Genomic DNA, 26,044 nt, shown 5'->3' with positions numbered 1-26,044 from the left:
AAAATAAATAAAAATCACCAAAGTTAGTAGTACTACAATGTTCATGGTTTTCATCACATTTCTGCGTTAATAGGGCCCAATTTTGTTTTCCTCCATTTTCTGTCACTTAAAATATCATATTGCCTTGAATGGCCTCCAAGACCTTATTCTATTCTAGAATTGATCATCATGAACCGACCCGACCCGACCCGACCCCCCCCCCCCCAAAAAAAACTAGTAGGCTTTGGCAGAATGTTTATGCTCGTTCTTTGAGCACGACCCGGTAATTTTTTGGTCTTGGACAGGCCCGAACCTGGTCCGGTCCGCCTTTTGATCAGGTTTAATAGACTCTTCATTCTCATAGACTGTCATTTCAATCTCTTCAAAATTATATGCATCTCTTTCAGCTGACCTCCTACTTAACGAGAACCTGACAAAGTTCCACAAAACAATTAATTAACTATTTATTGAAAAACAACGGTCAAGACTCAACTAGAACACATGGGGGACTCGTCCTCTAATCTGTTTTACAGATCAACAAAGCAAAGATCCAAGCATAATGAAATTTATTTGAACAAAGATGAGGAAGATCATTGGGTTTCAGAAAAGAAAGGAATCCAAAAACAGTTTACTGAGCATTTTTTGAAACTTTTTCGATCTTCTAATCAGGAACCACAGGAGAGGCATTGCATTCACAACTTCGAGATTAAATGGGAAGGAATGCAACTTAATCTAACTCATGTCAGAATTCTGGATTCACCTTTCTCGAATGAAGAAATCAAAAGGGCTACTTTCTCAATTGCAAGCAATAAGTCTCCAGGGCCAGTGACCCCAGGGGAGGTATTTTCCAAATTATGGGAACCAATTTCTTCAGATATCACAGCAGGTGTGCATAGTTTTTTGGCAAATCAAAAAATCCTAAGAGAATGGAATAACACTTTCATCACACTAATCCCAAAGGTGGCCAACCCAACTTCAGTTTCTGAATTTAGACCAATTAGCCTATGCAATGTGGTCTATAAAATAATCTCAAAGTGTTTGACTATTCGACTAAGACAAATTTTGCCTGAGATTATTGGTCCCTATCAGAGTGCATTCGTTCAAGGAAGGTTGATGGGAGATGCAGGCCTTGTAGCTCATGAACTTATCACACATATCAAGCGGAGGAAAAATGGTAAACAACCATTAGCCACAATCAAGATCGACATGAACAAGGGTTATGATCGTATAAGATGGGATTTTCTGCAAAAAGTACTGCAAGGAATGTGCTTCCCAGAAAAAATGGGTTCGAATGATCATGGAGTGTGTGTCTACAGTAAGATATCAAGTTCTGATTAATGGAGAGCCAACTGATACCATCACCCCTCGTTGTAGGCTACGGCAGGGAGACCCTCTTTCACCCTATTTATTCATAATCTGTATGGAAGTTCTCTCATGGCAGATTAGAGATTTAGAGGAGGCAAAGCTTATCAAAGGAATTAAAATTGCTAGGAGAGCACCCTCAGTTTCACACTTTTTTTTCGCTGATGATGCGTTGTTTTTTATCCAAGCAGACAAGGATGGGTGCAACAACCTGAAAGCAACATTGGAAAAGTTTTGTGATATCTCAGGTGAGGTTGTTAATTTGTCGAAGTCATCAATAATATTCAGCCCAAATATCAGTGATGAGGAAAGAAAGGAGAGGAAAGACATAATGGCAGTAACTATTAAATCAGATATTGGCATCTACTTGGGCTCACCAATCTCCTTTTCAAATTCTAAAACCAAAGACTTCCAATTCTTATGTGATAAAGTATCTGCCAGAATTTCCTCATGGAGTGCTTCTACTCTCACACAAGCTGGTAAACTAATCTTGATCAATGGAGTTTTGGCTTCACTTTGCAACCACATCCTGTCCATATTTTTGCTACCAAAAAAAATTACAAATGCAATGGATTCAATGATTAAGAGGGTTTTTTTGGAGAGCAAAAGGTAAGGAAAGAGCAATTCATTGGAGAAATATGTTGATACTGGAAAATCTAAAAGGGATGGGAGGTTTAGGAATAAGGAATGTGGCCATGTTTAATAGAGCTATGTTGTACAAATATGCATGGAGATGCGATAAGCAGAAACAAGACCTCCTTTCAAGATTGTACAGTGCCAAATATGGCATTTTACTTTTGCAAGCAGGTGGGAAAGGAGTGTCAAAACCACATTGGTCATGGGGGTTCAAGGGGATGTGTAGAGTAGCAACCGAATTCCATAAAGAGACAAGAATGAAACTGGGAACAAGTAGAGATATCAACACTACTGGAGACAAATGGGTGAACAACTCTGAGGTTTCTTTCAAAGCTAACACCAGTGTCCAAACAAGGCAAAAGTTATCGAAGGTAAATAGCTTAATTGACTGGAACAGAAGGGAATGGAAACAGAACTTAATATGGAACAACTTTCCACAATCAGATGCTCGAAAATCCTAAATACCTACATTCCTGAAACTAGAAGGGAGGATGAACAAAGGTGGTCATTTACTAAGTCAGGCAATTACTCGGTTAAATCAGGATATGGATTCCTGGTAATGGGAAGTGATGATCACAGGAGATATCAAGATGACAGTTGTTGTGGGGTTTTTCCGGTGAGATACCTTGGAGGTTTCTTGGTAACTTTTAAAGATTAAACAAGATTGTATTTTTATAGAGAGAGAAAGTAGAGAGAAGGCAGAGCAGCAATTGCTCTAGAATATATTGATTGTGACCCCTTTTTCTAGGGAAGTGGGAATATTTATAGTACTAGGTTTTTGTGGGAATGACCTAATATTCCCCTTACATGATTGGCTGGGGAATGGGAGAAGGACACGTGTCCTTTCTCCTTACAATTCTCTGATCCCTTGTAGCAATAGTGGGCTATTTGGGCCTATTGTGCTTAGTAATTCACTTGGGATACATACTAATTAAGCCCTTTTCCAGGTATAGGTTTTATACGTACATTTATACATACTTAAATACATACATTGTAGATACCTAGACTAATACTCATGCCCCGGAGTAGACTTTGCATGATTTCTGCTTAGGGGGCGCAATACGTGCCAGGTGTCACATCTTCATTGGTGCACGAAGGCATGGTAATTTTGCCCACAACATTTGCCCCTCAAGAAGGGCATTTCTGGAAACACTTTCCGGGTATCGCTTCTTGATCTTTGATTTGCATCTTCATCTTTGGGTCAGGTGTTGAGGGGGTGACACGTGTCACCTTTCTCTATTTTGCCCCTCCCTATATATAGAGGGGGGGGGGGGTAAATTTCATTTTTTTACATTTCGTTTTCACAGAGCTCTCATAGGCGATTTCCGGCGTGTTCCTACCACCATCAGGCGATTTCCGGCCACCACGAGACTCATCCTTTTCCTCGTCAAACTCATCCTGTTCTTCGCGAAATTCATCCCGTTCTTCGCGAAACTCATCCTGTTCTTCACCAAGTACTTCGCAGATCTTTCAAGGTTAGTTTTCGCCTTTCTTGTTTTTGTTATCCTCTCGTCATTTTTCTCTTTGTTAGCGGCCGACCTCTTAGTACTAGGTAAGGGTTTAAAGGTTTTATTTAAGATTTTTCCGCCGTTCATCTTTTGTCGGGGCGGACGTCCAATCGCGTCTTTTTCTTCATTGTTGGTCACCCCTAAGCCGTGCTTCGTTCACTATGCAGAAGGCATGGCTAGAACCAAGCAAACGGCAGATCCTACGCGCCTGCGCTTGCGGGAAGGAGCATCGACACCTCCTAGGGAGAGATATTCTTCCACCGCCTCGGCAGTCGACGAAGAATTTGCCGAACTCTTTCAAGAGATCGACGAGTACGTCGAGGCGGGGGAGCAGGCGGCAAGCTCGTCGGAGGGTACAACGAGCCAGGCAGTGGGGGAGCCAAGCGTCGCTCCATTGTCATCGGCCGCCGAGGAGCAAGAAGCTGCTCCCCAGCTTATTAGGCCCAGAGGACGGGAGGAGGCCCAATTGCTTCCGTCAGAAATTCACCCAGACGTGGGCTGGATGCGGTGGCTAGACAGGCACGGAGCCAAGATGAGGGATGACCTCTGCGTGGGGGAAGGGTACCAAATGCGCGTGCCGGCCGGTCTGGACTCGACCGTCAGCCTGCTTGCCGAGGGAGAATTCCCTGTGTATGCCGCGTCAATCAAACTCGGCATGAGATTCCCTCCACACCCCTTCGTTGTGGAGGTGTTAGATGGTTTTAATATTGGGGTGGCCCAGCTGACCCCCAACTCATGGGCGGATATCTTTGGCTACATTGCCAAATGTGCGCTGAACGACGTGGAGCCGTCCTTCAGCGCCTTTCTGCATCTGGTCTCCCTCTCTCGTTCCCCCAGTGCCGCCAAAGGGTGGTTTAATCTGAGCAGCCGTGGTACCTACCAGACAGTGGTCGGCAAGCTCAGCAAGTGGCATATGTGGAGGAAGAGGTGGGTCGTGTTTTACACGGACGACCAGGAGATGTATGAGCGAATGAGCCGTTGGAACTGCAACGCCAACTTCATGGATCGTGACGAGCCCCTTCCACCCCTTACTGCCGAAGAGTGGGATCAGATAATGGTCCTGTTCAGGGCCAACACTTACCACTTAACAATGGATAAGAGTTTCCATGTGCCGGCCGAGTGGTTGCCGCACATTAGCCAGTTTCGGAACGAGGCTTTTCTAGCGGCCGTAGGCTTAGGATATTCCATGACTCGAGGTTGTATGCCAATTTATGTGCCGCTCTGCCTTGGTCTTATTCATTTTTCTAACTTTGGATTTCTTTTGTTCTCAGAGGAAGGAATGAGCAAGTTGTCGGTGGCGGATACCGGGAAAGGCGATATGACCGATTGGATGGCGGACATCTATGAGGCCAAGATGCAAAAAGCCAAGGCCGAGTTGGAGGAGAAGGTGAGTATTCTCTTAGGTTGTTTTTTGCAAGTTAAGCTTCCTCCGTCCATTGTCTATAGTGGACGTCTATTTAGTGACGAGCCGATATCCTGACATGTGACCCATGTTTGCTAATGTTGGCCTCGTCACTTTTTAATGACGGGCCCCTTTGTGAGTGTTTTTCCTGTGGTTGCCAAGGTGCGCCTCGTCACCTTTTAAGACGGGCCACCCCCACCCCTTTTTTACAAGTGACTTGTGGTTGATAGGGTACGCCTCGTCATTTTCGAGACGGGCGCCCTTTTTTATGACGAGCCATTTTTATATGAGTGTTGCACTTGATAAGGTACGCCTCGTCATTTTTAAGACGGGCGTCCTTTTTTAATGACGAGCCACTATTTAATGACTTGTGATTGATAAGGTACGCCCCGTCATTTTTAAGACGGGCGTCCTTTTTCAATGACGAGCCACTGTTCTGTGAGTGACTTGTGATTGAAAAGGTACGCCTCGTCATTTTTGAGACGGGCGTCCTTTTTAATGACGAGCCACTGTTCTGTGAGTGACTTGTGATTGATGAGGTACGCCTCGTCATTTTTGAGACGGGCGTCCTTTTTAATGACGAGCCACTGTTCTGTGAGTGACTTGTGATTGATGAGGTACGCCTCGTCATTTTTGAGATGGGCGTCCTTTTTAATGACGAGCCACTACATGGTGAGTGACTTGTGATTGATGAGGTACGCCTCGTCATTTTTGTGACGGGCGTCCTTTTTAATGACGAGCCACTGTTCTGTGAGTGACTTGTGATTGATGAGGTACGCCTCGTCATTTTTGAGATGGGCGTCCTTTTTAATGACGAGCCACTACATGGTGAGTGACTTGTGATTGATGAGGTACGCCTCGTCATTTTTGTGACGGGCGTCCTTTTTAATGACGAGCCACTGTTCTGTGAGTGACTTGTGATTGATGAGGTACGCCTCGTCATTTTTGAGATGGGCGTCCTTTTTAATGACGAGCCACTACATGGTGAGTGGCTTGTGATTGATCAGGTACGCCGTCATTTTTAAGATGGGCGTCCTTTTTAATGACGAGCCACTATATGGTGAGTGACTTGCGATAGATGACGAGGCCTAATATTTGACTGTCCTTTCTTTTTTAGCAAGCTAAGGACGCGGCTAGGGCGTCAGGGAAGAAGAAGGGGACGACTCTGTCCCAGCTGAAGAAGAGAGCTGTGCCGGCTGGCTCGGAGACTCCGAGTACCTTCAAGAAGCCAAAACCCCTACCTCGCCGTCTCGTGAAGAAAGACGAGTCGAAGGTTGCTGAGGGGGGATGCCCTGATGACGAAGAGATGGGCGTGGACAAGCCGTCTCTGGTGGTGGACTTGGTGTCCAAATCGAGGTCCGGTGGGCATCCGGACGAGCTGGAGGACCCTCTTTCGGGAATCCCGGCCGACGTCCGCTCTCAGATACCGGCGGAGGTGGCCCGCCGAGCTAGGTCTTCGGGCGGTAAGTATTATTCGAACGTCGTTCAGACGTATCGAGCCTCCTTTGGCAGTTCTTCTTACTCTCCGCGTCATCCTAAGGCCGTTGTTTTTCCTATAGCCAAAGACAAAGGGAAGGATGCAGCTGCTGCCGAGGATGAGAACGTACCTGCTACTCCCCACTATTCGTCAAAGGATAGGGTGGCTATATGCCGCAAGGTTTTTAAGGCCGTCCCCGCAGAGTATGTTGCTTCTCTTCCTGGCCGCAAGACTGACGCCCAGTTTGGTGCGATCCAGGCCACTCTTCTCGACGTAAGTCTATTTCCAACTTGCTTGTACTTGTCTTCTCTTTTAGAGTCATTTACTAATATGTAGCTTCTTTTGCAGTTGTTCTGCCGCATGGAATTCTGCAAGAGTTGGAAGACCCGCACTGCTGAGGAGCTCAAAGCTCAGGTGGCTGAGTCCACCCACCATGGCGACTATGCGTTCAAGTCCATTGAAGAGGTCCGCCTGCAGATGCAGACGACCATAGACCTTCAAGCGAAGGAGGTAGCTGCGTTGAGATCTGACAAGGCCGAGCTGCTTAAGAAGATCTTGGCGCAGGACAAGGACATGGTGGCAATGGTCGAGGAGGCCAAGACAGCGGCGGCGGAAATACGGGCGCTTCAGGACCAGTTGCGGGAGTACCCTCAGGTCAAAGAGGCGGCTGAGGAAGCCGAGCATCTTCGTGGGGAGCTGGAGACGGCCAGATCGCAAGTTCGCACCTTGCGTGAGCGTCTTCTGGAATCCTATGATCAGGGGGAACAAGCGACCAAGGACGCTGTTAAGCACGCCTGGGAGAGCCACATGTCAGAGTATGATCTTGGGTGGTTCCAGCGGCGAATGGAGCACAGTGCCGCTGTGTTGGCTGCTGAACGTCTTGGTCAGCCGCCCCCTGAGTTTGTATCATCTGATGACGAGGACGATGCGGCCGCTCCCTGATTTGCTTCCTTTCCTGCTTTTTTTAAAATTTTATTCAAGCGTTCCCGTGCCTAAGGGCAAAAACAATTATGTTGTAAAGTTTTGGCGCTGATGGCGTCTGTATCATTGTGCCTGCTGAGCACACAACAATTTTCTTTCTTTTTTCTGGTCAAGAATTCTGAGCTACTTTTACACGCCTTTCTACGGGCGTTGTTTTATAAGTAAATAGGTTTTTTGATGCTTCTCTTATCTCGCATTTACTTGCTCTTCATAATTTGATTATTCCTTAATTAATAGGCTTAATCAATAGGTATGATTGCCAAGGTGCAACCGAGTGTACACTAAGCACGTTGATGCCGCAGGCAACTGAGTATGCGCTAGGCCCTACTTTGGTCGTCACTTTCTTTGGCGAGCGTGTCTATAACGATATTGATTGACGCAAGTCAATCAATAGGTATGATTGCCGCTAGACATGCTCGTCAAATGGACTGTACGGCCAAACGTTCGTGCCGCCTAACTTTGAGCAAACAACCTTTGTTTCGAAGTTAATCGTGCCGCTGAACTTTTGAGCGGACAACCTTTGTTTCCAAGTGGTTGGTGCCGCTGGCAACTGAGCATGTGCTAGGCCCCACTGTGGTCGTCGCCTTCTTTGGCGAGCATGTCTATAACGATATTGATTGGCGCAAGTCAATCAATAGGTATGATTGCCGCTAGACATGCTCGTCAAATGGACTGGCCGGCCAAACATGCGTGCCGCCGCGCTTTTTAGCAAACAACCTTAGTCTCTTTGATATTGGTGCCGCAGGCAACTGAGCATCCGCTAGGCACTACTGTGATAGTCGCTTTCTTTGGCGAGCGTGTCTATAACGATATTGATTGACGTAAGTCAATCAATAGGTATGATTGCCGCTAGACATGCTCGTCAAATGGGCTGGACGGCCATATTTTCGTGCCGCCGCACTTTTGAGCAAACAACCTATGTTTCAAAGTTGTTCATGCCGCTGGGCTTTTGAGCGAACAACCTATGTTTCAAAGTTGTTCATGCCGCTGGGCTTTTGAACAAATAACTTACGATTTAAGTTTATTTGTGCCGCTGGCACTTATTATGCTGTACTGGTCGGCCAGCGGCTTGCTTATATTGGGAGGGGAGTTGGATAGGTGATCAGCCTACAACTTGGTGCTAATCTGGGCCACTTCTTAGGCTTCAAACAATTAGTCTTGCTGAGTTTTTGCTAATCTGGGCCACTTCTCAGGCCGTCATACAATTAGGCTTTGGTTATGCATTGGAGTGTATATTTTTATATTCATTGTGCGAGCAATAAATATTACGAGACAAATAGAGTAGTATTATTTATAACTTTGCAAGGCGAATTTAGCCGGTTACAAAAGTAATTACTACCCTACTATGACCATTAGAGGCCGCCCCTTGGGCAATGGATCGTGGTAAGTAAGACAAGGCTTAGCACATATCTAGAAGAAATATTTCTTGAGATTGTCGGCATTCCAAGTGCGCGAAATAGGGCGGCCTTGCATGTCTTGAATGCGGTAGGTTCCATCTCTAACTTCATCATAGATCTCGTAAGGTCCCTCCCAAGTGGGCGTCAGCTTACCTTGTTCATTTGCTCGTCCTGTGGACTCCATTTTTCTGAGGACAAAATCTCCCACTTTGAGCACTCTATTAGAGACTCTCTTGTTGTATTCTCTTGCCATCCTTATCTTGTACAGCTGTTGTCTGAGCGCTGCATTTCCTCTAACCTCGGGCAGAAAGTCCAAGGCTGCTTTCATTGTCTCCCAGTTAGCATTTTCGTCATACAGCATGACTCTCAACGTTGGCTCACACATTTCTATGGGTAGGACAGCCTCGGCGCCATAGGCTAGCAAGAAGGGTGTTTCACCGGTTGAATTCTTAGCCGTGGTGCGGATGGACCATAAGACATTTGGCAGCTCATCAGCCCATAGACCTTTGGCTTCGTCAAACTTCTTTTTCATTCCTTCAGAGATAATTTTGTTGAACGCCTCAACCTGACCATTGGCTTGGGGTCGTCCGACTGATGCAAAACAGGTGTGTATACCGTGATCTGCCAGCCACTCTTTCAGTTTAGGCGTCTCAAACTGGGGCCCATTATCGAAGACGATAGCCTGTGGAATCCCAAAGCGAGTCATGATGTTCTTCCAAATGAATGCTCTCACATCAGCAGTTTTTATGTTTTTGAGCGCTTCTGCCTCCACCCATTTGGTGAAGTAATCTACAGCAACGATGACATAACGCCTTCCTCCTGGTGCGGTCGTGAATGGGCCTAGGAGATCCATCCCCCATTTAGCAAATGGAATTGGGCTTGTAATGGGCGTCAGAACTCGTGCCGGTTGATGTATTAGGTGAGAAAAGCGCTGACATTTGTCACACTTCTTGACCAGTGAGATTGCGTCCTCCTTAAGGGTCGGCCAGTAATAGCCGGTTCGAAGTGCCTTTTCAGCCAAAGCCCTTCCACCAATATGCGAGCTGCACAACCCCTGATGAAGGTCTTCTAGAATTTCCTGCCCCTTCTCAGGTGTTACACATCTTAACAAAGGACGGGAGTAGGCCTTTTTGTAGAGGGTGCCGTTCCACATTTCAAACCAAGAACATTTCTTTTGAAGTTTTGCCGCTTCCCTTGAGTCTTCGGGCAAGACTCCATTCATTTTGAAGTTTACTATGTCATCCATCCATGTGGACGTTCTGTCAAGAGTTTCCACCTCCATTTGCTCAACACTTTTGTGCTCTTTTACCTCCCAAAACACGTGCCGAGGGGTATCACAAGACGCGGAACTTGCCAACTTTGACAGGGCATCAGCTTGGTTATTTTCCGAGCGAGGGACTTGCCTTACTTCAAAACTTTTCAGTGGCTCTACTTCCTGATGGACGGCCTGCATGTATTTGACCATAGTCGGATCCCTAGCTTCGTAGGTCCCATTAACTTGGCTCACAATCAGTTGGGAGTCAGATAGTGCTACAATCTCCTCGGCGCCTGCCGCCTTACACATTTTAATGCCACAAAGCAGGGCTTCATATTCGGCTTCATTATTTGACGCCTGGAAGTTAAATCGCATAGCATATTCAAAAGTATCTCCTTCTGGGGAGTGACAGATTATCCCTGCTCCACATCCATTCTGTGTGGATGAGCCGTCTACATACACTGTCCACACTGTGCTTGTATTCTTGGCAAAGTATGGCCTCGTCATTTCAACAATGAAGTCGGCACATGCCTGCCCCTTGACAGCTTTCCTCGGCTCATAGGTGATATCAAAGGCGTTCAGCTCTATTGCCCAATTCAGCATTCGTCCTGACGCCTCCAGCTTTGTGAAGGGCAGTTTGAGCGGCTGATCGGTGTAGATCACTATTTTGTGAGCTAAGAAATAAGGACGGAGCTTTTTGCTGGCCATGAACAGAGCTAAGCCAAACTTTTCCACTGTAGGATATCTAACTTCAGCATTTTGAAGAACATGACTGACAAAGTATACCGGCATCTGTATTCCCTCCCTCTCTGTCAGTAGAACGACACTCAACGAGTGCTCGGACACGGCGAGATACATGTACAAAGTCTCTCCTAGCAAGGGACTAACAAGACGAGGCAAGGTGTGTAAGTGCTCCTTTAATCTGACCAATGCCGCCTCGGCCTCGTCCGACCATTCAAACTTGGCCTTCTTTCTAACAGACCTAAAAAAGTAGTGGCACTTGTCTCCAGCCCTGGAAAGGAATCTGCCCAGGGCGGCCAAGCAACCTGTGAGCCGCTGGACCTCCTTCACTGTCTTTGGTGAGCTCATATCAATTACTGCCTGGATTTTGTCTGGGTTGGCTTCAATTCCTCTTTCATCAATCAAGAAACCTAAGAATTTGCCTGCCGTCACCCCGAACACACACTTCTTAGGATTCAACCTCATGTTGTAAGCTCGAATAGTCTCAAATGTCTCCCTGAGATCAGTTATGTGCGCCGCCCTCAGCTTACTTTTTACGATCATATCGTCAATGTAAGCTTCAATATTCCTGCCGAGCTGCTTAATGAACACAGTGTTAATAAGACGCTGAAAGGTGGCCGGTGCATTTTTTAACCCACACGGCATCACCTTGTAGCAGTAAAGGCCTTGTTCAGTAACAAATGACGTTTTTTCCTGGTCGTCAGGCCACAACGGAATCTGGTGAAACCCTGAGTAGGCATCCATAAAGCTCATCATGGCATGCCCCGCTGTAGAGTCGACGAGCCGCACTAGTGGAAAAACTACCTGTTGAGGGGGGCATTTTGGGCTTATTGAGGCGAACATTGCCCGCTTCGACAGACGGGGCTTCAACAGCTCACTGAGCTGTTGAGGCGGGCTTTGTTCGCCTCAACAGGCACTCTGTTGAGGCGGGCTTTCAAAAGTGAGCCTCAACAGCCCTAAACCAAAGGGGAAAAAAAGGACCTGTTGTGGGGGGCATTTCAAAAGCCCGCCTCAACAGACACCTCTGTTGAGGCTCACTTCTTAAAAGCCCCCCACAACAGACCTGTATTCTTGGCACCATAATTCATATGTTGTTGAGGCGTACATTAAAAGCCCCCTTCAACAACATTAATTTTTTTTTCCAAATTCTTTTAAAATATAAAATAGGTAGCAATACCTAAATCTAGATATATACTCCATTGAGTATTGAAACCTGTACACCAATCAATACCAGAATAGCAAAGGTATGAATCTGCTTATTTTTAATAAATAAATCATTACATTAACTTCATTTATAGTAACCCAAGCGTATAGTACGTACGTTTGCAATTTTAAACACCTAGCTAGTCTAACAAATTACAACTAATATTAACAAATAAAGACAAAAGGCTAGAGAGCTAGTCTAACAAATTTCTCTAATCCGGCCACTTAGCTCCCTTTAGATCATGCATTATAAACCTTAATTAAGGCAGTGTTGAATTTCTTCCAATCGACTCGATCCCTGCAAGATGGAAGGAAAATATACATGAGTACCAAAGTTTACACTCACGATATTATCTTTACATTCCACTGAAGCATAAAAACATATAGTTGCAGACTATAGAGATAATTAAGTTGTTGAAAACCATGCAGCTAAACATGTACTTCTAATTGCTCTGTGAGCATTCAAGTGTCCACGAAAGCTGATGCCTGTCAAACCATGATTAATTAGTTGGTGGAACAGCTCTAATTTAGACAGATCTAATGCATATTAATCATGTAATAAGAATCAAATGAGTCGTTAGGTTCTGTAGTTCAAAGTTGATAGCGGAAATGTCATTTTAGCTCTAAACATGACCTGTAACGACATAATGAGCCTTAAATGTGCATAAATAGATTCGAATGAGTTTTAGCTAGTTAAAAATATGCATATTAGTCATGTAATAAGAATCAAATGAGTCCTTAGGTTCTTTAGTTCAAAGTTGGGAGCGGAAATGTCATTTTAGCTCTAAATATGACCTATAACGACCCAATGAGCCTTCAATGTCATACATAGATTGGAATGAGTTTTAGAAAGGTAAAAATATGCATACTAATCAGTTAATAAGAATTAAATGAATCCTTAGGTTTTTTACTTCAAAGTTGGGAGCGGAAATGTCAGTTTAGCTCTAAATATGACCTATAACGACTCAATGAGCCTTAAAATGTGCATATGTAGATTGGAATGAGTTTTATAAAGTTAAAAATATGCATATTAATAATGTAATAAGAATCAAATGAGTCCTTAGGTTCTTTAGTTCAAGGTTGGGAGCGGAAATGTCATTTTAGCTCTAAATATGACCTATAACGACTCAATGAGCCTTAGAATGTGCATATGTAGATTGGAATGAGTTTTATAAAGTTAAAAATATGCATATTAATCTTGTAATAAGAATCAAATAAGTCCTTAGGTTCTTTAGTTCAAATTTGAGAGCGGAAATGTCATTTTAGCTCTAAACATGACCTATAACGACCTAATGAGCCTTAAATGTGCATAAATATATTCGAATGAGTTTTAGAAAGTTAAAAGTATGCATATTAGTCATGTAATAAGAATCAAACGAGTCCTTAGGTTCTTTAGTTCAAAGTTGGGTGCGGAAATGTCATTTTAGCTCTGAATATGACCTATAACGACCCAATGAGCCTTAAATGTGCATACGTAGATTAGAATGAGTTTTAGAAAGGTAAAAATATGCATATTAATCATGTAATAAGAATCAAATGAGTCCTTAGGTTCTTTAGTTCAAAGTTGGGAGCGGAAATGTCAGTTTAGCCTAAATATGACCTATAACGACCCAATGAGCCTTAAATGTGCATACGTAGATTCGAATGAGTTTTAGAAAGTTAAAACTATGCATATTAGTCATGTAATAAGAATCAAATGAGTCCTTAGGTTCTTTAGTTCAAAGTTGGGAGCGGAAATGTCATTTTAGCCTAAATATGACCTATAACGATCCTATGAGCCTTAAATGTCATACGTAGAGTCGAATGAGTTTTAGAAAGTTAAAACTATGCATATTAGTCATGTAATAAGAATCAAATGAGTCCTTAGCTTCTTTAGTTCAAAGTTGGGAGCGGAAATGTCATTTTAGCCTAAATATGACCTATAACGATCCTATGAGCCTTAAATGTCATTTTAGATCATATGCAATTAGAGCCGAAAACCTGCCACTCTTGTTTACAGGTGGTGCAGGTCAAGAGAAGGGGCTAATCAATTTAAAGAAAGTGGAAGAAGCTTACAGAAGACATAGGACGAACATATTCAGCATATGCTTACTTTTTGGAAGCATAAATATTGTTTCCTGGTGTACTTGTTACTATGTTTTAAAGCTGACTTTAGAGAGAGAGTTCAATAAGTGATTCCAAAGAAAGAAAATTAGGAAAGGAAATGAGCGGTTCTGGTTCGTACATTCAGAAAACTTAAAGTGACTAACAGATAATCTATCAACCAAAATTTGATGATGATATATATGAAACCCGAAGTTTCTCATACTTCCTTGGACTGACTGTGCTGTGAAATTGCTAAAGTTAAAGACAATAACGAGCTAAGTGAATAGATTCCTCACTGTAACAACAATCTGTTCTAGCTAGTTCTAATCAGGAAGTGTCCTTACCTTGATGTCTGGATGAGTTAAAATATACTCTCCAAGGAGATGGATCTAGAGTGAAACCATTAACACCGCTTCCAGTACTCAAAACAAGCTGTAAAAACAACAAAAACTGTGATGTTTTAACCACCTCAATAAAGAAATAAATTAGAAAAAAGAAAGAAAACAGGAGGAGGCTGCCACATAATTTGATTTCTACAATTTTGCAAATTCAAACAGATAAAACAATTCAACACAATGACGGACCAAGCAAGTACGAAGGAAACAGTTAGCACACAAAATGATAATATTTTTTTCCTTGATTTGTTGCCATAGTTTACCAATCTGCTATAGTTAGCACCACAATACGTGGGCATAGATCACCGACAGTATATCTTAAGATCAGCTGAGGCCAACCTGAACTTATCGAAAAATGGACTATATTAGTGTTAAGTTAAACTGAACTAATTGGAATTCAACTGAGCAAAAGTGAAATTCTAAAGACCGTTACCACTACGGCACTACCTGACAAGCAGAATTGTAGCAGTTATTAATGGTTGTAAACAGCCAAGTAGTATAAGTAGAGGTGGAGAGGAAAGAGAAAGTTATTCAAAAAATTATAGAGAGTTAAAGAGACTTGTCACCTAATCAATCGAATTCCCCTTCTCCTATTTGTTTTGTTCAAAGTTGAGGCACGCAGATCAGTGCACAGAACTGCACAGTTCTGATCTGAGTTAAAGAGCCAATCAACCGAATTCCCCTTCTCCTATTTGTTTTGTTCTTGGTCTCGTTGTTTAGCCTTGTATTTGGGTGTTGCTACCGTGGTTCTTGTGTCTGCAGGAGAGAGTAAAGCTAGGGCTTTACACATTCTCAATCCAGAACAAGGGGAGTTTCTTTCAGATAAAATGGGTTAGAAAAAACATTCTCATCAATCTCTTCATTGCTCTCAGTTCTTCACCTATCCTATATATTGATTTCAGAGTTCAAACATTTGGAATTTCCTGAACACAACTTGTATTAAATGGCCTTTGCATGTCAGACTCAAAAACGGCTTGTAGCATAATATTCATACACATCAATAGATTTATGATAAGGTCAATTATTCACAGCAGCATATTAGTATTCACAGCAGCAGCAAGACCAGCAGATTAGTATTCAAAGCAATAAATTAGCAACATATCAGTAAATCACAACAGCAGCAGCAAGACCAGCATATTAGTATTCAGTAGCAAGACCAGCAGATCAGTATTCACAGCAGCAGCAAGACCAACAGATTAGTATTCAAAGCAATAAATTAGCAAATCCAGCAGACTTGTAATTATGGAAAAATTAAAGAACTTTACCAAATCCATGAAGATATAAACGCTTCCATCTTTGTGTCTAAACAACCTAAGTAAATAAATACTCGGTTGTAAAAAACTTAGCCCATTGCTCACGAACCACATCTATTTCCTCATCGGTATAAGGCGCATTTCTTGGAGTGTAAGCCTGAAATAAGTAACATGATAAGTAATGCTACTTGTAAATTAAGAATTCTACTACGTACAAGTACTAGTATTAGTAGTTCAACTAACATATGGTAAAAGAACGAACATTATCTAACCGCTCATCAGAGTTATGGTGTAACGTGACTATTTCATGCATGAACTTCATAATGTAATAGCCACACTCGCGGGCGCCGACTTGTTGAGCACACTGATTTGGAAACAAATCATAAATTACATGGGAATGCATGAAATGCATCGTGAGTTCTACGACACTCACGAATCATGAGCATTGAAGCAGACGGTTGGAAAAATCAAAGCAAAAGCCTCTGTTTGGGGAGGGGAGTACATGGGATTTTGTCTTCTTAGGCCAATACGGTGGGGATTCAAAGACAATGCATGCATTCTAATCATGAAATCCCCTGATAGTTTTGCAAGAAAAAAAAGGGTAACAATTAAGAAATATAGACCAAAAACAAAAAACAAGGAATCCCCACACTTACCGTCACTGAGGACCAACACAAAATCACTATCCATAACTGTTGGTATTCTGTGTGCTATCATCACAACTGTGCAGTCCCTGAACTCTGCCCTTATTAGAGTCTGGATAAGATTATCTGTCGCTGTATCAACAGAAGCAGTGGCTTCATCAAGAACAAGTATTCTTGCCTGCTTAAGCAAAGCACGGCCCAATGAAACAAGTTTTCGTTGTCCCACACTCCAATTTTCCCCATTTTCAAGCACTTCATGTAAAGCAAAATAAAATTTGGTGTAAAAAAGGCTAATTATGAATAACAGATCATAGATACTCTCAACGTATATGATTACAGACCTGGTGAATCAAGCTTTTCGCCTCTTTGACGAAGAAGGGCTCCAAGCTGCGATTTATCAAGTGCCTGCACCAGATAAAACATGTATTTAGAATAGCACACAAGTATATAAAGTTTCAGATTCCTCGAGATTCTGCTTCATGATATACAGCTATGTAGGAAGATACTATAATGGACCTAGAAATGAAATTAAACAGTGAGCTGAAAAAGGATACACACAATATTCAACCAAAAAGAGAACTCGTTGAACCTGGCAATACTAGAACTTGTTGCACTTGTAGTAAAACGCAAACAAAACAGGAATATGTTTTATCTATCTAATCCCAAAAATATGCTTTTGGAAGGAACAATATGCAAGGTTCATCAACAGCCAATGGAAGCAAAGTATTCAATCAATAATTCAGCAATGAAAGTTCCCCTTTTTATCCCCGGTTCAATATTTTTTTCCCGAAGGTCCAAAACTGGCAGTAACTAATGAACAAACTATAGCACATCTTGTTAGGACAGTAGGATGTTTCTATAGAAGGCCACTAAATGAAATGTGTTGATCATTCATTAAGCTTCTGTTGGAAGCTGAAATCTTAGTAAACGGATGCACTATATTTCTATCTTTTGGCATCTTATATATCTGGAAATGTTTCACATATGTATCAGTTAGCAAATGCCTATATACAGTAACCTTACCAACAATACAAGTTACAAGTTTACAACCCAAATCTATAGGTTTTTGTTTGTTGACCTTCTAGCCTATCATATTGTACAATTACTCTAGTGCCTCAAATGAGTCTCGCGCGTAGTCTGTTCTGATGGGTCAGATGTCTGCAGCCTACTAATTCTTGCAGAAACACACTTTTTGCTGATGTCTTATTACTGCGAAATGGTTGTTTCTAATAGATCCTTGACTACGGAGACAACTAACTTAACTACTACTCCGTAAGGGCCAAAGGGGAATTCAGCTAGATGTTTGATTTAGTTTATTGTAATACAAGAACGTCTGTTTGAAAGTGTCGAAAAAGGGGTAAAATAAAACACCGCTTTGGTTGACCAGAATACTATAGCACAAATTACTGATGAAGCTTCGAAAACTTACCAGGTGGCCTTGCATCTAAATGCTTTAGTAAACTAACCTATTTTGAACTAGAAAAACCACAAATATCAAAACCTATTTTGTAATTGAACTAGAAAAACCACAAATATCAAACCCTATTTTGTAACTGAACTAGAAAAACCACAAATATCAAACCCTATTTTGTAAATTCATCTAATATTGGAACATTAGCCTAAATTCTCTGCATAATCAACTCATTATGCTCAACTAATTGAAGGAAAACTGAATTTTAAGACCAAGCAAAACAAGAATCAATTATAAACTAACCTTGACAGATTGCGTGAAACAAAGTCGGAGATAGGAAAGACGACGGTCGGGGGCAACTACGTACTATGGAAGAGGAGGCGAGGAAGGTGGTGGTGGCTGTGGAGCCGCGCGGTGAGGAGCGGTGCGAACTCGCCGGTGATGCGTTGGAATAGAGATTTGAAAGGATTCTAAAATCTTATCTGTTTGGCGGTCATAGCGTTGTACGTGTTTTAAGTGTTTAAAATTTTGTGAAGACCTGTTGAAGCGAACAAAGGGAAGCCCGCCCCTTTAGACGGGTGTCTATTGAGGCGGGCAAATAAAAGCCCCCTTCAACTGGCTCTATAGAAGCGAATACCACAAAAGCCCGCCCCAACCTGTTAGTTAAACATTTGACCCGCGTTAACTAAGTGGTTATTGTGGCTCGCTTATATATGCCCCCCTCAACAAGGGGGCTACAACAGGGGTTTTTTCCACTAGTGCCGGTCAATCTTGGGCAATGGGAAACTGTACTTTGGACATGCCTTATTGAGGTTGGTGTAATCAACACACATTCTCCAGGTACCATTAGGTTTTTTGACGAGTACCACGTTAGCAACCCAGTCGGGGTACTGACTAGGCCTGACGAACCCAGCCTCCATCAACTTCTGTATTTCCGCGGCTGCCGCCTGATTTCTATCTTCCCCATGGTTCCTTTTCTTCTGACGAACCGGTTTAAAGTTTGGGTCCACATTCAGCTTATGGACGGCCACAGCAGGGTCAATACCCGGCATTTCGTCCACCGTGAAGCATGACGAACCCAGCCTCCATCAGCCTCCATGCTGAGATAGTTAATGTTTCTTTGACGACCTTGGGTTGCGTGTCGCCACATTTTCGTTTGTTGCTCGACGTCCCTTTCTCTTCACCCGTCCCCCATGCTTCTGGACTCAAGGTGGTTAGGTAGCAATCTCTAGCTTGTTGCTGGTCACCATGTATAGTGCTGACGCTCCCATCGTCACAAATGAACTTAAGAAGCATCAGATGAGTCACAATGACAGCCTTTGCCCTGTTCAACGTGGGACGCCCCAAGATGATGTTATATGCCGCCAGATCTTTCACTATGAGAAAACGGACATCCATTTGCCGAGATTCCTTTTTATTTCCCATCCTCAGAGGAAGGGTAATTATGCCGACTGGGTGGATGACACTACCTCCGAAGCCTATAATGGGATAGTGGATTTTCTCAATTTTCGAGGGATCATGTTGCAGCCGATTCAAGCACTCTAGACTAATTATGTCCGACGAACTTCCTGTATCAACCAAAATACGCCTAACCCTTAGGTTAGCAACTTTTAACTCAATTACCAAAGGATCGTCATGCGGGGTGGAGATTTTCCCACGGTCGGCCTCGCCGATTTCAACTTTTGGAAACGGGTCAACTGTGGCCTTGCCGGACAGCATCACTTGCCCCAATCGCTTGGCATAATCCTTCTGGCCCCTCATGGTCGGCCCGCCGGCGGCCAATCCTCATGAGATGACTGCCACGCACTCTGGGTCGGTACGATTCCCATCTTCCTCCGAGGGAGGGGATTTGTTTTTCTTGTAGAAGGGTTTGCCAGAACCTCCCGTGTTCCTGCTGATATAACTTTTTAAGAACCCCTTGGTGGCTAGGCCGTCCAATGCCCTTTTCAAGCTCTTACATTCATTGGTGTCATGCCCAATGTCACTGTGAAAGTGACAGTACAGTTTGGGGTCCCTACTTTCTGGTGGTGACTTCATGGGAAATGGACGATCAATGTCATATTTGGACCCGACGTCCATCAGGATTGTGTACATGTCTGTGTTATACTCGAATCGCTCCCGATCATAAGTTCTGGGCCGTTTCTGACCTGCCGCTCTGGGGGCCCTGTCTGATTCTTTTGCAATAGCCCACGTCCCGTTAGGCCGGTTCTTCTTTTCAAATTTCTCCTTTTTTGCCGCTAGCTCGGCGGTATCACTTCCTCTGGGGTCTTTCGGGACGCTGCAAATCTCTGTTGCATGAATGAAGGCCTCCGCCTCATCCAACACTTCTGCCATTGTTCGGACGCTTTTCTTTACCAGATCAAACTTGAAAGAGCCCTTTTTAAGCCCTCGAATGAAGTTATCGAATGCAACACCATCTGGCAAATCCGGAATTTGCCCTGCCTCTAGATTGAATCTCTTCACATAACTCCTCAGGGACTCGTCCTTCCCTTGCTGAATCCTACTCAGATGCATGCTCGTCTTCTTCTCTTCCTTGTGAGCCATGAACCGAGTAGAGAACAATAGCTCGAGCTCCGAAAAAGAGCGAATAGTTCCGGCTGGAAGTCTCTCGAACCACTTAGAGGCTACTCCTTTGAGTGTGCCCGGAAAATACTTACACCAGGTTGAGTCAGTTGTTCCTTGGACATACATGTGATGCCGGTAAACCAAGAGGTGCATGTCCGGATCTGTGGTACCATCGTAAGCATCAATGTTGGGCGGCTTGACTTTGGGTTCCCTCGGGGCTCTCATGATGGAGTCTGCAAAAGGGGTGGTGTGCCCTAGGGCCATGTTGGACACCCCCTCCTGAATGTGATATACAGGGTCTTGACGCCTGGAGTAGGGTAGCCGCTGGGAGGACTCGCGTCCGCGAGTTTGACGGGTTGGACGGGTGGCCCCTGGACGTGCCTGGCTCAGATGCGTATAAGTTGGATGAGGGAGAGGTCTATCCGGCATGACGGGGGTTGACCCAGTGTCAGAAAGTTCAGACTCAGAGTCGGGCAACTGCTCTGCGCGTGGCTGCTCACGTCCTCGGGACGTTTCTCCGATCAGCCGCCGTGGCATTCGGCGTGGTAGGTAAGACATTGCCTGATTGGGCTGACTTGTTGGCGGTTGTCTCCTTAGGTCCTCGCCTGTCAGCCTGGTCCAGACATTTGGGGGGCGCAAAGAAAGTGTTGGCCTATTGCTTGCCGGCCTCTCATGATTTGCAGCCACAGCAGTGGTGTAAATCAGCATACTCTTCTGTACCTCAGCATTAACTGTCTTCCCCACATCAGCTTGGAACTCAGCCAAAATAGCCCGAAGAGCACCCACAGAGACAGGCATATCAGGGTTCTCCTCTATTACCGTATCCACCCGAGGATCCAGGTGTCCTCCAGGAGGGGTGCGATTGGCCTGGTCGTCCTCCTCGCTGAGCACCTCTACCTCGGCAGTGTGACGAGGGGTGTGCCCGGCCGCAAATGTACGCGCGGCATCTTCAGTGATTCTTGTGGCCGGCGTATGATGTTCAGTCGGCATTTCTCTTTCGAGGGGTGGCCTCTCTACGCGCGTAGGCCGCCCAGCATCGTTGTCCTGTCGTTGATCTTCCATGTTACCGTACCTCCCCACAGACGGCGCCAAATGTTGTGGGGTTTTTCCGGTGAGATACCTTGGAGGTTTCTTGGTAACTTTTAAAGATTAAACAAGATTGTATTTTTATAGAGAGAGAAAGTAGAGAGAAGGCAGAGCAGCAATTGCTCTAGAATGTATTGATTGTGACCCCTTTTTCTAGGGAAGTGGGAATATTTATAGTACTAGGTTTTTGTGGGAATGACCTAATATTCCCCTTACATGATTGGCTGGGGAATGGGAGAAGGACATGTGTCCTTTCTCCTTACAATTCTCTGATCCCTTGTAGCAATAGTGGGCTATTTGGGCCTATTGTGCTTAGTAATTCACTTGGGATACATACTAATTAAGCCCTTTTCCAGGTATAGGTTTTATACGTACATTTATACATACTTAAATACATACATTGTAGATACCTAGACTAATACTCATGCCCCGGAGTAGACTTTGCATGATTTCTGCTTAGGGGGCGCAATACGTGCCAGGTGTCACATCTTCATTGGTGCACGAAGGCATGCACAACAACAGTAAGGCCGGTTTGGAAGACATTCTACGTCATCAATACACTCCACAAATGGAAAGTGTTAATGTGGAAGGTCTGCAATAATGCTCTACCAACAAAAATAAACATCAATCAAAGAGGGATGCTTGTTGATCCTGTCTGTGTGTTCTGTCACAAGGAAGCAGAATCAACAACTCATGTTTTTCGTGACTGTGATTGGGCATCTAGGATGTGGCAAACCTGTTCTCTTGGCATCAATACAAAAGCTGGCGGCACAACAACAATACAGGAATGGACCAAACAATGGATAAAACAACTGGCAAAAGAAGATGCTCCTTATTTCGATTCTCTTAACATATTTTTTGCAGGTTTCTGATCGATTTGGAAACACAGGAATGAAGTCATATTTAGAGGAGTTGATCCCTACCCAATAACGATAATGGAATCTCTTAGTCATTGGACCAATATAGCCCAGAAAGCGGTCCACAACAGAGTGGATCATGCCTTGAGAGGAGTTCCATCAGCTAGGAATGAAGAAGAAGATTGGATATCAATCGGTATTAACAAGAGAGGGGATTGTAACATATCAGTCAACATAGATGGAGCTTGGAAGATGGACAAGAAGTGTAAAGAAAAGAATTATGCGGGAATCGGATGGAGGATTTTCAACAACATCACGAACACCACCATTCACTCAATGAGCATGCCCATCAGGAGCCCTTCACCTACAGATGCGGAAACAAGGGGAATTTTACATCTTATGAAATGGCTAATTGATAAGAACATTAAAGATGTGCTCATCAACACGGATTGCAAAGCTATCATTGCTTTTATCAAAGGGAAACAAGAGGCACATGTTGAGATGAATAATCTGATTGAGGATCTCTGTATCTTAGGAACCAAGTTTAATTATTGTAGAATAAATTTTACTAGTAGACAAGACACATTGGACGCCCACAAACTTGCAATCCAAGCAAGGATAACTGGTCTCCAACAAAGCTTCTAATCTTTGGTTTGTTTAGTGACTGTCAAAAAAAAAAAAAAAAAAGAAACATCAGATAGAAAAGACAAGAGCTGGAACAGATTATTCTCATCTCTGCTTTTTTGCAAATATCTTCACTCAATCCACATAGTATTGATTGGTTCTTCTTTTATCCTCAGATTTTTCAGAGTGCGTTTAGCCTGTAACAAGATTAAATGACAATATCACCTATCAGATCCCCTCGAGTGAAAAAATCATCCCTATACAATATACATTAGCATACTAGTAATACAAGTTCTTTTTTTTTTACCTTTAGCCAATCAAGTTGGTAAGGATCTCTTGCATTATGTATTTCAAGGAGGAAATCAATCAAAGGTGTAGTGTACATAGTCATAAATTGAAAATTGAACATTAAGAATCGAACATACAAAGATCAAATGACCAAGAACAAGATCAAAGGTGTATGTATATAGTTGAAAAACTGAAAATCGAACATTAAGAATCAAAGATACAGAGATCAAACAACTGAGAACAAGATCAAACGTGTATGCATATAGTAGAAAACTGAAAATCGATCATTAAGAATCAAAGATGCAGATCAAACGACCAAGAACAAAATGAAATATATTTCCAAAGCCTTGTCAAAAATCTAGGTACAGAATACATTGTCGCTCACCAGAATGAAAAGCCCCAATGTTAGGTCTAATATTGCATCAATCTACTTCAATTTCATCTCGTTTGCTCCTATGTATGCATTATCTTCTAACTCACCAGCAGAGCCCTTTGAACGTATTTTCTATGTGCTTGTAACACCATCCAAACATCCAGAAAATAGTTCAATCAGCCACAAGGATAATTATGCAAAAGCTAACAAAAAAAAAATCATTTCAGCAAACACAAAACGAATCAACAAATAAACAGAAGAAAAATCGAAAACCCATTTACCATAGATGTCAAATCAGTAAAGATAATATGTTCTTCCAAAATTTGTAATGATGTTGAACATTTAGGTCAAAAACCCAACTGAACATTATTACACACAATTGAACAAAAAATAAAAGAGAGTGCAGAACTAGCGAGATGCTAAACAAAATGCGCACTTTAACTTCATCCGCACCACTACAATCGTGTTATGGTTACTCAAAAACCACAAATATCATAACCCTAATTTGTAAAATTCATCCAATATTGGAAATTAACCAAAATTTTCTGCGTAATCAACTCATTACGCTCAACTAATTAAAGTAAAATTAAATTTTTAAGACCAAACAAAATGGGAGTCGAAAAAATTATAAAGTAACCTTGAGAAAAGATGAGAAACGTCGGCGAGATAGGGAGCACGGCAGCCGGGGGCGACCAAGGTGGTGGACTGGTGGTGGCGGCGGTGAGAAGAGGGATGTAGATCGGAAATGAGCATTGTGAAGGGAGCGGTGGAATGTGCGGTTCCAACTGCAAATAAATTTCGAGGAGATTGTTCGAGGAGATGAGGCCACTCGGCGCAAGAGAGGAGCTTCCAGCAGGGGGAGAAATGCGAGGGGGAGGGGGATATGGCAACCACGACAAGGTGGTTCTTTTGGAGTGGGCGGTGTTGGGGCAGCAAATAGAGGAATCAATCCAAACGAAACAAGCAGAGGGAGCAGCGAGAAGAAAAAAACTGGGAATGAAATTTGGTTTAGGAGGGAATTTTTTTAGTTCCAAATTAACCTAAGTGAAAAGTTTTTCAATTTTGTGCTTGGGTGAATAGTAAACCCCTAAGCACTTGTAAAATTTGCAATTTTGTGTTTGGGTGAATAGAAAACCCCAAGCACTTACTTAAAATAAAATTTAGATTCAATCAAGTGCTTGGGGTTTCTCTAAAACCCAAGAATTTAGCTCAAGTCACTTGAGGTTTTTTCTACTAGTGAGATTCCAACACCTGTCATCAATGCAAGAAGCCTAACCACCTTTTTGAAAAGAAGTGGGACTTTTGAGCTTTCAATTGCATGTGAATACCCATCCATTTAACCATAAATGAACCGGGTCTGGGGGGCATGTTGTTTGGGTGCCAAATTGACCCCAATTGGGCCAACAACCCAAAAGGCTACAATAACAACATATAAGTCATTTACCCACCAAAGGCCAATCAGCCAAACACAAGGCCCAATGCCCACCAAGTAATAAATTACCTATGGGGGCATTTACTACACAAACACTATAAATAAACCGCCAAGGCTCACACCTCAATGTACGTCCAATTTATTGTCTTAATACTACTCTCTAGAGAATTCTCTCTCTAGAATCCGAGCATTGTGCTTACTTAGGTATCAAAGGGGCTTTCTTCGGAACAACCACGAGGCCAGTGACTTTACTCCTTGTGCAGGTTTATTCGGACACAACTCAATCAAACAAGCAAGATCTTCCACATCAACGAATAGGGCTTTCATCCAAAGCCTATTATTTCAACACCGGAACACATGCTATCGACTATCCCAAAATGAATACTTCGTATTTAAATGTGTAGTAGTCGTGAACTCGTCAATCTGTATAAAAGTGATGGATATATTGTATATATGATCCAATAAATGATCGATACTGTAACGTTGCGGCTCGTTGCGAGTATTGATTAAGAGTATTGATTAAGAAACACACACATCGCCGTATTAATCTAAGGTTCTCATCCAAATCTATACTATATATTAAAAGGCGTTTATAAAATAGCATACGTGACACGTGGCGCTCTGTTTATGGGTAGTTCGCTTCAAGTAAGTTTTATATACATTAAAAAAATGTCAAATATGATTAGCATAAGGTTTGAACTCTTGATCTTAAGTTTAAACAATAAAGCTTTTACCACCAATCTATTAAATATTTCATGTTATCATTGCAAAAAAAGTTATATATAAGTAAATGTGAATGTTGTTAACGTAGTAACCCGGGGCATCGCCCGGGCCCAAAAACTAGTTGGAAATGAAAACATGATAAGATTTTGGTGTATTATTGGAGATTTTATATGTTTTTCTTAGTTGGCATTACTATCTTGGTTCATTTTCATTGTCATTGATGTGGACATATTAATATAAATATATATGTGATGTACACACATACACAACGTAACCTATTCAAGCACCTCTATCTCAAGATATATCTGCGCGTATATCTCTTATAAGACCGTCATATGCATAACACCGTTAATATCAACATTAAAAA

At 42.8% G+C, this 26,044-nt stretch overlaps 2 protein-coding genes across 5 annotated transcripts; one reads left to right on the top strand and one right to left on the bottom strand.

Moving 5' to 3' along the window:
* The first annotated feature begins 1,979 nt into the window (after positions 1–1,979).
* Positions 1,980–9,097, top strand: LOC130469473 (uncharacterized). The gene is made up of 6 exons (XM_056838812.1): positions 1,980–2,332; positions 2,422–2,573; positions 4,757–4,798; positions 6,009–6,350; positions 6,447–6,637; positions 6,713–9,097. Exons 1-6 carry the CDS (start codon positions 1,980–1,982, stop codon positions 7,304–7,306), a joined length of 1,674 nt encoding a protein of 557 aa, XP_056694790.1. The 3' UTR covers positions 7,307–9,097.
* Positions 9,098–11,974: 2,877 nt separating this feature from the next.
* LOC110796482 (uncharacterized) lies at positions 11,975–20,425 on the bottom strand. Of its 4 annotated transcripts, none has more exons than XM_056838708.1 (7): positions 18,033–20,425; positions 16,660–16,723; positions 16,331–16,570; positions 15,937–16,038; positions 15,687–15,831; positions 14,371–14,458; positions 11,975–12,239 (listed from the first exon to the last, which is right to left on the bottom strand). In XM_056838708.1, the coding sequence occupies exon 1, from the start codon at positions 20,418–20,420 to the stop codon at positions 19,515–19,517; it is 906 nt and encodes a 301-aa protein (XP_056694686.1). In that variant the 5' UTR covers positions 20,421–20,425; the 3' UTR covers positions 11,975–12,239; positions 14,371–14,458; positions 15,687–15,831; positions 15,937–16,038; positions 16,331–16,570; positions 16,660–16,723; positions 18,033–19,514. The 4 variants fall into 4 exon arrangements, with proteins under 4 accessions (XP_056694686.1, XP_056694688.1, XP_056694685.1 ...); XM_056838710.1 differs by having other exon boundaries at positions 16,331–16,450; XM_056838707.1 differs by lacking the exon at positions 15,937–16,038.
* Between the last annotated feature and the right edge of the window lie 5,619 nt (positions 20,426–26,044).

The sequence above is a fragment of the Spinacia oleracea genome, chromosome 3, assembly GCF_020520425.1.
Source record: "Spinacia oleracea cultivar Varoflay chromosome 3, BTI_SOV_V1, whole genome shotgun sequence".
NCBI lineage: Eukaryota > Viridiplantae > Streptophyta > Magnoliopsida > Caryophyllales > Amaranthaceae > Spinacia > Spinacia oleracea.
This window is presented reverse-complemented; position numbering and strand designations above follow the sequence as displayed.